At 34.5% G+C, this 16,574-nt stretch overlaps 11 protein-coding genes and 1 pseudogene across 12 annotated transcripts, besides 1 other annotated feature; 5 read left to right on the top strand and 7 right to left on the bottom strand.

Annotated features, from left to right (window-relative positions):
- Nucleotides 1-15,932: part of a mobile genetic element that runs on past the window's edge.
- TVAGG3_0653110 lies at nt 586-1,207 on the top strand (annotated as a pseudogene). Its single transcript has one exon. A coding segment is annotated over exon 1 (622 nt).
- On the top strand, nt 2,242-3,102 carry TVAGG3_0653120 (uncharacterized protein; the record flags this gene model as incomplete). Its single annotated transcript, XM_051241706.1, has 1 exon — nt 2,242-3,102. One exon carries the CDS (start codon nt 2,242-2,244, stop codon nt 3,100-3,102), a length of 861 nt encoding a protein of 286 aa, XP_051088293.1.
- On the top strand, nt 4,396-5,253 carry TVAGG3_0653130 (organellar and viral DNA polymerase type B; the record flags this gene model as incomplete). Its single annotated transcript, XM_051241707.1, has 1 exon — nt 4,396-5,253. A coding segment is annotated over one exon (858 nt), but the record flags the coding sequence as incomplete, so codon positions are not given.
- TVAGG3_0653140 (KilA, N-terminal/APSES-type HTH, DNA-binding family) lies at nt 6,719-7,543 on the top strand (the record flags this gene model as incomplete). Its single annotated transcript, XM_051241708.1, has 1 exon — nt 6,719-7,543. One exon carries the CDS (start codon nt 6,719-6,721, stop codon nt 7,541-7,543), a length of 825 nt encoding a protein of 274 aa, XP_051088295.1.
- Nucleotides 8,207-8,656, bottom strand: TVAGG3_0653150 (protein of unknown function, DUF4106 family; the record flags this gene model as incomplete). The annotated part of the gene is made up of 1 exon (XM_051241709.1): nt 8,207-8,656. The coding sequence occupies one exon, from the start codon at nt 8,654-8,656 to the stop codon at nt 8,207-8,209; it is 450 nt and encodes a 149-aa protein (XP_051088296.1).
- On the top strand, nt 9,119-9,571 carry TVAGG3_0653160 (uncharacterized protein; the record flags this gene model as incomplete). Its single annotated transcript, XM_051241710.1, has 1 exon — nt 9,119-9,571. The coding sequence occupies one exon, from the start codon at nt 9,119-9,121 to the stop codon at nt 9,569-9,571; it is 453 nt and encodes a 150-aa protein (XP_051088297.1).
- TVAGG3_0653170 (protein of unknown function, DUF4108 family) lies at nt 9,588-10,007 on the bottom strand (the record flags this gene model as incomplete). The annotated part of the gene is made up of 1 exon (XM_051241711.1): nt 9,588-10,007. One exon carries the CDS (start codon nt 10,005-10,007, stop codon nt 9,588-9,590), a length of 420 nt encoding a protein of 139 aa, XP_051088298.1.
- On the bottom strand, nt 10,042-10,626 carry TVAGG3_0653180 (uncharacterized protein; the record flags this gene model as incomplete). Its single annotated transcript, XM_051241712.1, has 1 exon — nt 10,042-10,626. The coding sequence occupies one exon, from the start codon at nt 10,624-10,626 to the stop codon at nt 10,042-10,044; it is 585 nt and encodes a 194-aa protein (XP_051088299.1).
- On the bottom strand, nt 11,304-11,975 carry TVAGG3_0653190 (uncharacterized protein; the record flags this gene model as incomplete). Its single annotated transcript, XM_051241713.1, has 1 exon — nt 11,304-11,975. One exon carries the CDS (start codon nt 11,973-11,975, stop codon nt 11,304-11,306), a length of 672 nt encoding a protein of 223 aa, XP_051088300.1.
- On the bottom strand, nt 12,426-12,876 carry TVAGG3_0653200 (protein of unknown function, DUF4106 family; the record flags this gene model as incomplete). Its single annotated transcript, XM_051241714.1, has 1 exon — nt 12,426-12,876. A coding segment is annotated over one exon (451 nt), but the record flags the coding sequence as incomplete, so codon positions are not given.
- Nucleotides 14,260-14,858, bottom strand: TVAGG3_0653210 (uncharacterized protein; the record flags this gene model as incomplete). Its single annotated transcript, XM_051241715.1, has 1 exon — nt 14,260-14,858. A coding segment is annotated over one exon (599 nt), but the record flags the coding sequence as incomplete, so codon positions are not given.
- On the bottom strand, nt 15,012-15,428 carry TVAGG3_0653220 (protein of unknown function, DUF4106 family; the record flags this gene model as incomplete). The annotated part of the gene is made up of 1 exon (XM_051241716.1): nt 15,012-15,428. A coding segment is annotated over one exon (417 nt), but the record flags the coding sequence as incomplete, so codon positions are not given.
- Nucleotides 15,933-16,574: the final 642 nt, after the last annotated feature.

Here is a 16,574-nt window from a genome sequence, read left to right on the forward strand (position 1 = left end):
TGGAGAGTTTCGAAGAAGTTTAAATATAGGAAGGGAAGACCCATAAAAGTCTATGACAAATTGTCTGGTCTTCGCTACGAAATGGATTTGGAAACAGCACGTGCCAATTATCCAAACAGACTAGAGAGGTTAGAAGAAGAAACGTCTTATGGACATGCCTTTCGATGTTAGTGAACCTCAAGTTGAAGGACACGACGGCTTTGCCAGATTCTACTGGAAACATGACGAACAATTGCATCCTTTGAGAAGGAAAAAAGGTAGTGCAGAGGATGGTCATGCTCCCATGGAAAGAACAAGATATGCATATGAAAAGTATCGTGAAGTTAGAAGTCAAATTACATCTGGTCGAACCTTTACAGTAAACTTTTGACGAAGGAAAGAACAAAGAAGGCTTCATGGGTGTACTTGCTGCAATTCAAGACGGAAATAAGAAAGGACACAATCTCAGATTGACCATAACGGATTTGGATGGTCACATTTACTATGCAAATGGCAATGAACAAACAGCTGCAAAACTTCTTGACGCTTTCAAGACTACAAAGAGAGAACAAATGGTTGACTCCGACTCAGACATTTTGAATGCAATTGAAGGAATTGCAAGTGTCAAGTTCGAATGGTACCAACCTAACCCTCAAGCAGTCAGACAACATGCTGGATACTTCCCGTTCATAAATAAGTCTGACATTGACTTGACAAGGTATGGAATTTACAATTCAATTGAAACAATTGTCAATGAACCTTGCATTCTTACATGTCTCAGGAACTCTGGTCTTGTTACAGATGAGAAGATGAAGTATCTTGAGTCATGTGTGAAGACAAGGTACATTCTCAGAGGTCAATTGGCAAAAATTGCACCGTTGGCAAATGTCAATATCCGAGTCAACATACCTACAGCTAAAGGTTCTTCACATGACGACTATGTTGTTGACAAAGACTTACCATGGTTGAAGATTGCAATTGTCCACAACCACTTCATGTTGAACGAAAGTCTTACAAACCCATTGTTCGGAAAAGGCAAGTGCAACATTGTCAGAGCTGTAAACATTCTTTTCGAGAAAGGTTTGTTGGAACCAATTCCAGATGACAAGCTGACAGAAACTTTTGTACCAAAAGACGAAACAAACTTTTCACTGTTAGCAAGACCAAAAGTTGTTCCAGACAAAGTTCTAGTACAAAAGAAGTACACAATTCCACAAGGAGTTGGATTGTTCGGATACCAACCTGAACCAGAAGAACTTCCAATGAGGTTGCAAGAACTTCAAGATGCTATAAGCAAACTTCCATTGAGACATCCAATTGACGTCAAATTGTATTGGAGAGCATCTGAGTTAGGTCAGAAGGTTTTATATGAAACAGGTTGCTTCGACGATGTTTATGAGATAACAGGAGAAGTTTCTCAGAAGATAAGAGACTCACTTGAATTTCCACAAACTGGACCAATTGGTTGCGACAAGTTCGACTCAGATGAAAAGATATACTATGTCGACCTTAACGCTGCATACATGAGGTTTGTCCAATATATTCCGACTGGAATTCCAAACGAAGATGGTGAGTTCCCGGGAAGGAACTATACAGTTGGAAAAGTCATACAACAACTGTATGATATTAGGAAAGCTTCAAACCCCAAACTTGCAATGACACTCAAATTGCTTATGAATTCGACATGGGGATATTCCATTAAGAAACCTCAAGAGATGAAGAGTAAACATTATGAGAAGGTCGACAACTTTGTTGAAAGGTTTTCTCCTTTTGTTTTGAAGTACGAATTCACTCAAGGTCAAAGTGGCTTAGTAACCACATTAAAACCTATTGTCGAACATTGGTCTTACCCTCAGTTCGCAAAGGCAGTCCTTGACAACTACAACAAATTCTTCTCCGAAGTCAAATCCAAAGTGAAGGTTTACTATGAGAACATTGACGCACTCATGACGAACGAAGAAGGGTACAACAAACTCATTGAAATGGGCATGGTCGGTGAAAAGATGGGTCAATTCAAATTGGACAAAATTTTCACCGAAGTTCATGTCCTCTCCAAGCGTAAGTACTGGGGCATACTTGAAGACGGCACAGAAATAAAACATTGCATGAAATAAAAATTTATTTTTTAAAAAGTGACATTTTTTAATTTTATTTGAAATGTACGCTGAGTTTGTTGGAGAAGACCGTTGGGAAACTTGTTTGTTAGATGAGAAATATGAAATGGCATACCATTTTAAAACAATATATTTTTACATATATTAAATGCTTCAGGTTGAAAAACAAAGAACAAAAGTAGTAGATACAAAACCGTTAGACTATATCTTTACAAATGCTGGTAGGACTATTTCAGATGAAGAAATTTCATCCCGAACATACAGGTTTGACTATCCAATTCGTTGGCTTCAAAGTCCTTCAGATGCAAAGGCAATAGGATTTAGAAGAGTTTTGTTTTCAAATAGAACTAACGCATTTATGTTCGCAGTATATTTTCATGGGCAGTATAAAGGTTCTGATGGTCTAATAGACAAATTTGACGAAATGAGGATCTTTACAGTTCGTTCAGACGAAAGTCTTGAGAAAACTCTAAATGACTTTCAAACTCAAATGAACAAATATTATTGGGAATTTCAAGAAAAATACGACTCTTTACTAAATGGAACATACTATCTGAAACTAGAATATGACAAGATGAACTCCACCGTTTCATTTCAAAAGATTGAAATTAACCCTCCAAGAGATACAGAGTTTTTATATTGGAAAGTAGACAAACGTTCTTGGGCACAATTTCTTCGGTTACTAAACCAGAACGAACCATTACCACCAGATGGTCCATTTAAATTTATACTTCCACCAGCAGATTTGACAGTTTATAGAAACGTGTTTGACCCTCAAAATGTTATGTGTCATGCAAGTTTCAGTTCAAGCAACAATAGTTTTCTATGTATTGGTAAGGACTTTTATGACTTTGCTTCTAAATTCTACGAACCACCTAGTAACAGTTTCTCTGACTTTCAAGTTTGGTTCACAACAAATGGTGTGCAACATATTATTCCATTGTACTATGACTTTTATCTCGAATTGTCTTTCATATATAACTACGGAAAAGTGCTGAAAAAGTATTGAAAAATAATGTTTATGTTAGCATGTTAGATCTAACACGTTTTCTAACCTCTTGAATTTGTCAAGACTTCATCGTAAATGTTTTGTCAAGAATATAACAACCGTCTGAATTCAGACGGTTGCTTTTTATATAAAATTCATGCAGGAAATTCTTGAGTTTTGGTTGAAAGAATACGGTGGAGCCAAAAGTGGCTCGACCTCAAAACAAGCATTTTATGAGCTTACTAAGGGTGTTATGAATGAATTCAAATGTATTTACATACATCCTGACCTCGTTCATTTTGTTCCCGGACCAAAAATATAATTTAGGGTAGAAGGTTAGATCTAACCTCTTTTCTAACCTCTTTTCTACCCTCTTGAATTTTCATGATTTCATCGTAAATGTTTTGTCAAGACTTCTTCATGAATGTTTTGTCAAGACTTCTTCGTACATGCTTTGTCAAACATGAACGTAAATGTTTTGTCAAGACTTCTTCGTAAATGTTTTGTCAAGACTTCTTCATGAATGTTTTGTCAAGGCTTCTTCGTACATGCTTTGTCAAACATGAACGTAAATGTTTTGTCAAGACTTCTTCATCGTAATGAGCGTAAATCAGACAAAAATATAATTTAGGTGAAGTGGTGCGATCTCACCTCTTTTTTCACCTGTTTTCTAACCTCTTGAATTTTCATGAATTTCCTTAAGATAGAAAAAATAAAGTTAGTTTTATTTTTTTATTTTGTATGTTAGATATGATTTCAGGGATTTTTTTGACGAAGTGTCAATGTTCACTTCGTCAAAAAATAACAGTTATCTAATGAAAAAGTGTCATTTTTTTGTATTTTTTTGTATGTAAGATATGATTTCAGGGATTTTTTTGACGAAGTGTCAATGTTCACTTCGTCAAAAAATAACAGTTATCTAATGAAAAAGTGTCATGATTTCATCGTAAATGTTTTGTCAAGACTTCTTCGTAAATGTTTTGTCAAGACTTCTTCATCGTAATGAGTGTAAATGTTTTGTCAAACATGAACGTACATGTTTTGTCAAACATGAACGTACATGTTTTGTCAAGACTTCTTCATCGTAATGAGTGTAAATGTTTTGTCAAGACTTCTTCGTAAATGTTTTGTCAAGACTTCTTCATCGTAATGAGCGTAAATCAGACAAAAATAATGTTTAGGTGAAGTGGTGCGATCTCACCTCCTTTTTCACCTCTTTTTTCACCTCTTGAATTTTCATGAATTTTCCCGAAATAAAAAATAAAGTTAGTTTTATTTTTTTTATTTTTTTTTATTTTGTATAAAAAAATAAAAATGTCAACAATCGGCACAACAACAGTTCAAACAACAACAGCACCTAACTCGTTAGTCATGAATCCAACATCTATGTTAGTAGAGATGAAAAGCTTCATTCCTTCTTCATATACTTTCGAAACAAAAATCCAGAAGATAAAGCAAGAACTTTTAACATGTAATTTAGACTGTAGTGCGAAAGATGAAACAAATGAAGAATATCTTTATGAAATGCAGGACCTCATCGACCATTTGCCTAAACTACCTGAAATCCAACAACAAAAACTCACTATTCCTGAATTCGACGAAATTGAAGTCAAAGCAACTGACTCAGTAGAAATAAAGAAGTTCATACGAAAGGTAAACTATGAGTTTCTAGGATTTCATTGCAACCATAAGGTTATGGACAAAGATTGCGACATGGTATATAAGAATGTTTCTGACATATATAAATCTGAAGAATTTAAGACCTACGACAACTTTGTTTCGTTAGTTGCTGAATGTGTATGGCAGATAAGAGATAAAGATAGAAGAGGTAAGGTATGGAACAAACAGATAAAACCAGCAACTTTTGAGTTAAAGAAAACCATTGACGCTTTAGTTGTTTTAGCAGGTAAGGTTTCAGAATATAACGCAAAAATGAACCCGCAATGTTCAAAATGTAAAGCGGCAATGAGGAGATATAACTACTCCGTCAAAGAGATAGAAAGAATGAGAAACGACTATGCAGACTTAAAGAAAGAAGCAGAAAAACCAGCAGAAAATAAAATGGACATGTTAGAATTTCTGAACAAAAACTATCCAACAGCAGAAGATTTCCTTCTGTCTGACGTCAAGAAGAAGTATAAAGAAACTTTCGGCATTGTTAAAACATTCGATGTACTAAAAGAAGAAATAGAGGCTACAAAACTGTTTAGGATTTCAAATATACATCGTACAATTCATGTAAAACGCTTGTGAAAAAAGGGTGAAAAAACAGGTGAGATCGCACCACTTCACCTAAACTTTATTTTTGCTGAAAAATGACCAAATTTCATGAGTTTCCTTAAGACAGAAAAAATAAAGTTAGTTTTATTTTTATTTATTTTTTTATTTTGTATGTAAAGACATATATGTCAAACATTGAGTTTGAAACAGTTAGAAAGATAGACAATGACACCAAATTGGTTAGAATAGGTGATTTAAACGTAAGATACTCAAAGAAATACAACAAATATTCTTTGTCAGACATTATATTTCCATTTGGAAAGAGACCGAAGGACTGGGTTAGAAATGCTTCAACTCAGAAATTTTTGACAAGAAATCCTGAGCTTATGATATCAGTAGCATTTCATGGAACAAGAGCATATCTTATAGACAAAAGTCTTATACCAATAGTTTTGTTATGGTTAGACCTAGTTGTTGGATATAACTTCATAACATATGGTTCATTCGATACGGAACGTTGCAGTGAAGGCTTACTTTACATCGTTCAGAAACCGAAGGACTTCAATACAAAAAGATATAAGATAGGAAGAACATATAATATAACTCAAAGATATGACAGTACAGTCAATATAGTCAAGGTTGTGTTTGCTAATGATATGAGAGCTGCAGAAACAGAACTACTTGAAAAGTTTGAGAAAATATATGGTGCTCCCATAAAAGGTAAAGAAACGTTTGAAGTAGATGAGATAGATAAAGCTATAAAATTATTTGACGAAGTTGCTGAAAAATACATGTAAAAATAGCGTTTATTTTTGTCTTTTGTGAAAGTCAGAAAATAACGCTAATTTTTTTCTAACAAATTTTTTATTTTGTATGTAAAGATATGATTTCAGGGATTTTTTTGACGAAGTGTCAACCTTCACTTCGTCAAAAAATAACAGTTATCTAATGAAAAAGTGTCATTTTTTGTATTTTTTTGTATGTAAGATATGATTTCAGGGATTTTTTTGACGAAGTGTCAACCTTCACTTCGTGTCATAATGTAAAAATAACGTTTACCATGTAAAACGCTTGTGAAAAAAACAGGTGAAAAAACAGGTGAAAAAACAGGTGAGATCGCACCTCTTCACCTAAAATATATTTTTGCTGAATTCAGCACAAAATTCTGAGTAAAATGGCATAAGATTGCTTCCCTCGGAAAAACCTAGGGTAGAGATTCCGTATGAAAATAGTGAAGAACAGCGAGTACGTAAGAAAACGTAGTCGCCAAAACTCTATGAAAACAGTGAAATTTCTCTAGACCGACTTTTTTCGGTCTTGCATAAAACTCTATGAAAACAGTGAATTTCCTTAAGATAGAAAAAATAAAGTTAGTTTTATTTTTATTTATTTTTTTATTTTGTATGTAAGGACAGATATGTCAACATCAGAGAACACAACAACTGCTATCGTTCATGAAGCCATAAATGAAGAATATGAGTGGGTTCAGTTTAACAAACAGTTACGTCTCATTCGTTCGGTCAAAGACGATATGTACCAAATGCAAAGTATTTTGACAGCATGTTTTGCTCCAGACACTAAACACGCAGACGACTGGTTCAAAAACCAAAGCACACAAGAACTTTTGAGTGAAATTTCTCTAGACCGACTTTTTTCGGTCTTGCATAAAACACATGAAAATCGTAAAAATTTGCCAATAAATTTAAGAGGATATTATGTACATAGACTTCTTGTAAATGCAGTTGCAATGTGGGCTTCTCCTCGTTATGCATGGCATGTTTACAGACTTCTTGACGAAATTCATAGACAAGAACGTGAAGAGATGGAAAAGAAACTTCAAGCAAAAGATGAAGTCATTGAAGCAAAAGACAAAAGCATTCAGAAAAGAATACCACGTTCGGTACCAAAAGGAAAGGAAAAGAACTATAAGTATATGATTTATACTGAAGAGATGGAAAATGAAGAAGATAAAGATATGGTTATGTTGCATTTAGTCAGAAGAAACAACAAAAGCTTTTACGACCTTGCTAAGATTTACAAATCTGACAGAAATTGGTTCTATCGCGAAAACTTACCGATTTCAATGACCCCAAATGAAGATGTGAAACAAATAGTTCAAGATACGTTACCTCAAACACACTATGATATGAAAGGTTGTACAATACTTACCTTCAAAGAAGATTTGCCATTGTTAAAGGAAAAAATAACAGAGTATTTTGACAACTTCAAACAAGTAGAGTAGATGAACCATTTATTTTTCAAGCTTGACTTCAGATGGCTCAGGTAGCTCTATAAGGTAAATTGCCTTGTCAAATCCTTCTGGCATTCCGAGTCCTTCCTTCCGACAGGAAAAAATTTTCCTTCCGACAGGAAAAAAAATTCCTTCCGACAGGAAAAAAATTCCTTCCGACAGGAAAAAAAAATCCTTCCGACAGGAAAAAATTTTCCTTCCGACAGGAAAAAATTTTCCTTCCGACAGGAAAAATTTTTCCAGTTGTCCGTCCGTAAACCATTCAAATTTTCGAAAATTGAGAACTTTTTGGTCGAACTTCAGAAAAAGTTTTTCCTTCCAACAGGAAAAATTTTTCCCGACAACTGGAAAAAATTTTCCCGACAACTGGAAAAAATTTTCCCGACAACTGGAAAAGTTTTTCCTTCCAACAGGAAAAGTTTTTCCTTCCAACTGGAAAAGTTTTTCCTTCCAACAGGAAAAGTTTTTCCTTCCAACAGGAAAAGTTTTTCCTTCCAACAGGAAAAGTTTTTCCTTCCAACAGGAAAAGTTTTTCCTTCCGACAGGACACAAAACGAATGTCCCACGTTCCACCAACCGAGTCCATTCCCAAACCAGAAGAACCGAAAGCTGCAGAACCACAACAGACTTACTAAGACTAAACACTTACATTTTTCAAGCTTGACTTTTTACAATTTGAACTTTGTTTGCGTAGATATGAATTCTGAAAGAAGTATGAGGGTCTTGTATGACTTTGTACTTCTCCCATAGTTCATATCTGTCAAACTTACCTGCCATGGACTCTTTCATAAGTTCCATGAAATCGTCTTCGGACAATCCGGGGAAAAGTACAATGTCAGTAAGTATTCTTTTAACATCCTTACTTAAACTCTTTGCTGTCTGTACACAAATGACAACTGAGATGTTAAAGTGTCTGAGCTTCTTAAGAATTCGACACATATCTTGTTCTCTGTTCTTTAACAAAGGATGAGAGGCGAAATCATCTAAGATAAGAAGACATCTATGAGGGTATGTCTTCCAATCGTAAGATTGCAATTTCTTCGAAATGTATTCTATCTCTTTCTGTTTGTTTCTGAAGTGTTTCTTCTCTAATATTCTCTGCATTTCCTCATTTGGGTCTTTAAACTTCGAATTTATATACTCATTTATAGCATTGTACTTCAAAACCCTTCTTTGGTACTTCTTTATCCAATCCAACAACTCAGAGTCTTTTATACATACTAACTTAGACTTCTTTATAATATCTTTGAACGAATTGACGGTTTGGTCAAATTGACCAGAAGTACTACAAATGACAACTAACTCATAGAATGGGTTCTTCTCATCTAGTTCTTGTTGTTGTGCAGCCATTTTAAGATAAGTGAAAGTCTTACCCGACCCAGGTGGTGCAATTAGACCTGTTATACCATTCTGAGCAAATAAGAACTTGTCATGTATAGGCTTTATCTGAGCATTTTCTAACTTCCTCTTGTTCTTGTTTAAAACATTCTCAAATTTCTTGTCAATGTCAGCAAACTTTTTTTCTAACATATTTTTAGAAAAATTAAAATTTTTATCTTTTAGAAAATGTCTAGCGATTTCGCTATCTATATTCGAGACAAGCTTTTCGACAGCAAAACATCTGTCGACCATAAAATCTTACATAGTGTAAACAAGAAAGGTGAATTTGTTCTAAAGTTCTGTTTCTGGGAATATGACAAGAACCATAAAACATTAAGCAGAGCAGTCTTAAAATTTGTCAATGACAGACTTGTTGACAGAGATGACGCCTCTTGGAGAGATGAAGTCCAACAAAACTTCTTAGAATGCAAAGAAGACACATGCGCTGTTCTTGAAGATGAAATAGAAAACAGAATAGAAGAGCTATTAAAGGACAAAGAACTTTTACATAAATATGGTTGCGCCAAATTTGACATAACTCCACCAGAAAAGAAGAAGAAAGAAAAGAAAGAAAAGAAAGTAGAAGAAGAGAAGAAAGAACCTGAACCAGTTCCAGAGAAAAAGAAATTTGACATGTAAAAATAAAATTTTATTTTTAGAACATTTCTGGGTCAATGTCAATGTTCTCTTCCTCTTTAGGAGCAAACACTGGCTTAGACTCTAAAATCTTTTTACCCAATTTACCTTGAACTTCTACAACTTTAGACTCATAATATTCATAGTCGTCTGCTTTCTTTGGTTCATAAGGTATAACAAGTTTGTATGCTTTGCCTTCTTTAAGGTTTGAGAACCTTCTGTCAAAACTTTCTTTGACTGCTAACAAACCTTCTATGTCTAAGTCTTCAAATTTCGCACCATTTTTAGTCACAATAGCAAACTTAACTGGTTCGATGTTCCAAACTTTGCTGAATGAAGACTTTTCAAAATGGTAGAAGTAAACATTCAAATATGTGAATGGGTCTAGTTCTTCTTTAAGTCCTGACATGTACTTGTTTACTGAGATGAATTTCGTCATCTTTTCTATCGGATAAAAAAAATTTTTTTAAAATTTACTCAGAAAAAATTTTCTTTGTATATACACCATTCTGAACATCTAAAAGACTTTTGACATTTGCCAAGAATGTTCGTTTAGACGCTGTCATATAACCATATTCTTGACAATATTGTTTATACGAATCGTACAATGACCTTTCATCTAATGACACAAAGTCAGTTTCATCTATGAACAGTTCATATACACTCTTGTTTGCTTCTAACAATGTTTGTCTCTCTTCGGTATGTGGAATTTGTCTTGGATTGAACTTTGAAATATCTAATGTCATAAAATATGAGAACAAGTGGTTGTAAAAGTCAGATGTCAAAGTTTCTGCTAAGTCGTCAAAATATTCTGTATCTTGCATATGAGAATCTGACGTTCTGACAACTACATATCTTCTGTCAGAACTTTCTAACTTCATCGGAACAGTATTGTTTGAAACCATAATGAAGTTTGCAACATTTTCACAAACTCTTTGGTCTTTATATTTTCTTTCAACAACTCCAACTTTGTCTGTTATAAGACTCTTCAAAGCATCTGAGTTCAAAACTTTTGTTGTATCTATACTTTGAAGTTCATTGCAAACTATAAGTTTCATATTCTCTATTGAGGAGTTAAATTTACCGCAGATGTTTTCTAAGTTTGTCATATTAGGGTTCGAATAGCCCTCTAATAGTTTGCATAAGATATCTGTAAAGAATGTGTTCTTACCAGTTCCTTGTTTTCCAATTATAATGAGAGCAGTTTCATTTTTAGCACTTGGATGTTGTAAGATATTTGCAAACCAACATAAGATATACTCATAAACCTTTTCGTTTCCATTGCATATAATTTCTTTGACATGGTCTAACCAAGCTTCTATAATATTTTCTTTCCATTCTACTTGTTCATATTTATATCCAGTGAAGATAGAATAGAAGTTTGGAGAAGGTGTATAAAACTTTATACCTCGAACTGAAAAATCTTCTAACTTTGACAATAAGATATCCCAAGCATCTAACATCTTCATCCAACTTGTCCAACTTTTATTTTCTTAAGTTTCTGTCTACATTCTTGTTGAACACTATTGTTGCTCTTGGTTTGTTAAAGACAACATCCCATTCTTTCATAACATAACATTCTGGGGCAGAGTCGACATAAATGACTAAACGTTTCAAATTCTCGACTGCTTTGTTATAGTCTCGAAATGGACACATATTTCTGAATGCTTGGAAGTCATAAAAATCTGAAACATCTATTCTGTACATTTTTATAAAAATAAAAAAAATATTTTTTTTATTCTTGACTTTGTTGTTGCATTTGTTGTTCTTGAGCTATTTGTTGTTGAAGTTGTTCTTGTAATACAATACTTTCACCAGTTGCATCTTCCAATTCGAAACTTTCTGCCGTCATTGACAAATACATAGGACATAAAAGTTTTACAGGAACAAAGTTTGCGTCAACTAATGTCAACGTTATACTTGCCAAAGTGTTTGAGTTCACTAAGGTTGAAAATTCTGCATTCGAATGAACAATAGGCAAACCAGCAGAGAAAGTATTGTTTATACGCATAAGTATCTTTTGGTCATAATAGTTTCTGTCGACATTCGAATAACACTTTGAACCTAAGTTTGAAACAATATATAAGATTGGTGTGCTTAATGTCAATGGAATAGACATTCCTTGTATGACACCTTTTCCTGTTATAGGAAACTGTTGGTAGTAAAAACCAGAAATAAGTTTTGTATTATAGCTCATATCGTTTATAGTAAACTCAGTCGGACATCCAAACATAATGAAACCTGCTCTAGTTGCAGCACATGTTACACCCGTACTTAAAGTATTAAATAAGTCAACAAAACCTGTTGGTGGTATATCTGAGTAAGTATCTTCAAAGGAGTATTTTTTACCATTCACAACAATAAAGTCTTCTGGTGTCAAAAGAGCAAAACAGGCTTTAGTCGTCATTGTGTTTAAGGTTAGTTTACAATATCGTCCTTGAGGACTTTGTAAGTTTGTTGTTATAGAATTATATGACTCAGGGTTTTTAGTCGTAATAGTATAAACCATTATATCTTCTGCCATTTATATATATTTAAAAGTTTTTCTGAAAGTGGAGAAGAACTTCATCTAAACTTTCACATGGCGTTTCTTGAAGTTCTCTGTCTAAGAAGTTCAAATATTTTGTAAAGACATAGAACTTTCCTTTGTCTACACGAACAAACAAAACAGGGTCTTTCATATCGTTCAAAAGTGTGTAAAGTCCTTTACATGAAATAAAGTCTATATTATTTTTCTTCAAACATCTTTCAAGAAGTTTTGACATTTTTACTTAGCAAATAAATTTTAATGAAATGTTGTGGTCGTCAAATATTTTTATGACGTCTGGGAAACTATACTTTAAGTTCAACGTTTCACCTCCTTTCATAACGTATATCTTGTCAATGACATTATATGAAACACCACAGCAACTAATGTCGGGTTCTATTTCTTTGATGTTTATATCGTCTGCCTCTGTCAAAAGTTTCAATAGTTCTTTCAAAACTTCATGAGGTGCAATGACATATGAGTTCACTTTTACAGGGTTGTGTTCGACCAAGTTTAACATTATACTTAAAGCTTGACAAATCTTCTCCTGAGTTTGAAGTTTGTCTTTCAGTTGTTGGTAGTCGTTTCGAATATCTGCAACAGAACTTAAGTCTCTGCTAACTTCAGGATATGTTGGTTGTTCTTTTACAGGAACAATTGTTATACCATCTTCGTCTTCGTATGGTTTCCCCACTTCAACATCTCTGTCTTTGACATTGACAACAACACTTTGACTGTTTGTTTGAGTTGGTGAATTTAACTTCACATCTGCCACCGCCATTAAACCTTTTGAAACACTCACGCTTCTATTTTTCGGAAATGACATTTTACTTAGAATAAAAAGATGGACGTATTCGGATATCTCTTTGAATTGAAGCAAAACAAAGTTTACACACACAAACAATACAAATACATTGACAGAATAGTTCTTTACACAAACAATGGAAAATGTTATAGAATAGCAGTCTTTGCTGAACCTAAATATTTTCATAAAGCAAAGAAAGTTGGTATAACTGAAATGGTGAAAGTTCTTGAAGCAGACAAAAATATAACTTCAAAACTTACAGATATTTCTAAAGGTAAGTTTATCTTACAATATTATGTCAAAACTGGCGTACTGTCAATATTTGACGGAGAGAAGTCAGTTCAAGAACAACTTACTGACCTGCTGCCAAAATCTGCTCGATGGAAGCTGTCGTTATGCCAATCTGAGGAGCCCCAGCAGGTTTCATCGAACGAATCTTCAAAAGAGCATTTCCGTGAAAAGTGCTATTGGTTTTGTAAACTTCTTTGCTCTCAATTCATATGGAGTCGCTGTCACCAGTATATTGTATTTGTACAGTACCAACAGTTGAAATACCACCCATAAAGTCTTCTGAGTCAGCAAATGGAATGCCAAGCCAAAAGTTTGAACGGTCTCCATTTGTATATTGAGTTTTTTGACCTCCTGTATGAGTCCATACTTTCACATATGGCATAATAGAACTTTGCATTTCAGGGTTAATGGTTGTTGTTGAAGTTGTTGTTAAAGTTCATAGCATCTAATGTCAAGTTGTATGACCTCATATCCTCAACTGTAGAATATTCTTCTCTTGGATAATATTTGCCATCTATGTTTATATGATATTTAATACCGGGGTTGTAGAAACAAGAATAGTCATTTATAGTTCGTCTGAACAGTACAAACATAGTATCTGCATGTTTCATTGCAGTTGTTAAAGCAATATCTGTTCTTGCACCTGGGTCAGCACTTTGGTTTCCAACTTCACCTGCAAAGTCTTTGACAGATATTTGGTGTATAGGGAACATAAGTGGAACTGCAATATATTTTGGCAGCTAAGCATTTGAAATATCTGGGTCCAACATATAGACTGCAAGTCTGCTTTCTATTCTCTTGCATTCAAATTTTTCGCATGTGAACTTAACTGGGTCCCAAGCAGTTCCAGTAGCATTGAAATAATAGTTTACTTCATTGTTGAAGTTTGAGAAACCAAAGTCTAAGTCAACTTTGTCTTTGCAAAAGTCGGCGAATGACGTTTTATTTGTTCCCATTACGTCTGTAAGAGTGAATGGGTCTTGTGTTGGTGCAATGACTAAGTTATTTTTGCTTGGAGTAAGTTCAATAGAAATTTTTCCTGCCCAGTTTGGCAAGTATCTTAAAAACCTGAAGATGAGGAAAGATGACAAAGGAACTCTAAGTTTCAGTTTTACTTTAGTGGCAGCAGTTCCATCTGAACCAGAAAGGTTAACATAAACTCCTGGAACGTTAGGGTCAAGTCTTCTTATTTTCTCAATATTTGCATACTGGTCTGTTTGTTCTCTAGCTTGTGGTTGTACTGAGTTTCTCAAAGCGAACCATTCATAGTTTGCCCATGTTACTGTTTGAACTAAGTCAGAGTTAGAATATATCTTATATCCCATGAAAACTTCTGGAGCATATTGGTATCCGACATAGAAAATTCCATTGCAACCTTTCTTGTCAGACAACTTGGCAGAAGGTTTTATTTCAATGTCTTGTTCCACGTATAAGAATGAGTTGTCAATAGAAATAATATGAAACCTGTCGCAAGCAATATCTACTGTTGTTGAAGAACCTTCTCCAAACTCACCTACGTTTCCATAAGAAACAGCAGTTGTATATTCGTAAGTTCCAGGAACTATTTCTGACCTTCTAATGGCATTGTCGCATTCGTTATACCATTCGGAAACATTTCCGTTCATGGCATCCAAAACTGTTGGCGTTATATTCTGAGCGGCGTACATTTCATATGGGTAAAAATATAGAATAGTTGGATTTATATGTCATAATAGAACCCACTCGGACCAAGCTTTACTTTCTTCCTGACTGAGTTTTTAACTCTTCTTTTTCCTTCATTGCCACTACTTTCACTAGATGAAGTTACTTCTTCACTATTTTCACTTTGTTCTACTCTTCTTCTTTGGTGTCGCTTTTGGTAACTTGCCCTCTGCTTCAAGTTGTTGCATCTTTGCCTCATGTTCACCTAGTATGTTGTAAATTTCCCATGTCCTTTTTGCCTTTGGGCTCTGGTCGCCCATCTCAGGTAACCTATATCCTAGAAAGATTTTGTCATAGTTTGTATTTGAGTCTTCGCGTATTGTTTGCATGACTCTTTCCTGAGTTTCCGGTTCAAGCTCTTCAAACAGAGCTTGTCCATATGGAATAAGCTCGTTTCCAAATATATGTTTTTGTAGCCATTCTGGTTTTCTTTCCATGTTACCAATAATATCTTTTGTGAATGGGAAAGCTTTTACCCAATGTTTCAGTCTTGCGTCATTTATTTCTGTAGTTGGTTTTATTTTGTCAAGGAACGTGTTTTTCAATACTAACATTTCATTTGGTACTGTCCATTTGAGTTTTCTTAAAAATATTCATCCCTTCTCGGTTCATTGTCTGCAAAGTAAGTTTTATGACATTTTGCAAACTTTCGTTTGCAAGGTCATGTACAATAGGTTCTCTTCCTTCTCTCTCCCTAACTTTCTTTCTAAACTCTTCACCAAATATACCATCTCTATGGTTCTGTGTAGTTCTTTGAGATAAATGTTCTAGAACGTCAGGTGTTATATTTCCATCAGCCATGTTCATTTCATACTGGTCCAAATATCTGCATGTTTCATATCTTTCAATGGCATTAAAGCCGCGCTGAAAATACCAGCTATATCTGGTTCACCATTCACTTCCATTGCGTCTACAACTTCTTGGAATTGTGGTTGTAAGTTTATGAACCACCTATCCGGATTAGCTTTATGACCCCATCTCATTGTAGTTCCATAGTCTGCAGAAACAAAAGTAGGTTTGTTTCCATATTGGTTAGGTTCTGAATGAACTTTAAACAATGTTTCATTTCTATATGTTTTGTTGAAATTTAACCTTTTATTTTCACCGAGTTCAGCCAAAGATTGAACGTTATATGGTCGTAAGTAAAAAGGATTGTTGTATTTGCGTACACTTTCTTTCAGTTCTTCCATTCTATGCTGAATATTTTCATCTGATGTTGGAGTCTTTTGTATGTCGGTGAACATTTTTCGATATTCTTCTACTATGTCAGCCGAATTTTTCTTAGACTCTTGGAAAGATTCCATATTCACCTCATACTCTTGTTGAGGGTCAAGATTTTTCGGCTGTTCCAAATCTTCATCTAGTTCTGTGAAGTTAGTTTCCAAAGGAGGGACTTGTTCGTTTCCTTCAGGCTCTTCTAGCTGTTGTTGCTGAACTATTTCTTCCATGTCTGGTTGTATCTGAACTTCTTCCTGTGGAGTTTCTTGTACCTCATCTGCTGGCATTTCATATATTCCGAGACCGTTTTTAACAAGTTCCCTATTTAAGTCATCCGCATTCATAACCCTTTCTTCTTTCGTTCCGTCTCTATTTTTACGCGTTTCATGAAGATAGTTGAATTATCATTTATCTCTGACACCAAATATCTCGGAGTAAATTCATTCATGTCATTTGGATGATAT

This window comes from Trichomonas vaginalis, chromosome III (assembly GCF_026262505.1).
Source record: "Trichomonas vaginalis G3 chromosome III, whole genome shotgun sequence".
NCBI lineage: Eukaryota > Parabasalia > Trichomonadida > Trichomonadidae > Trichomonas > Trichomonas vaginalis.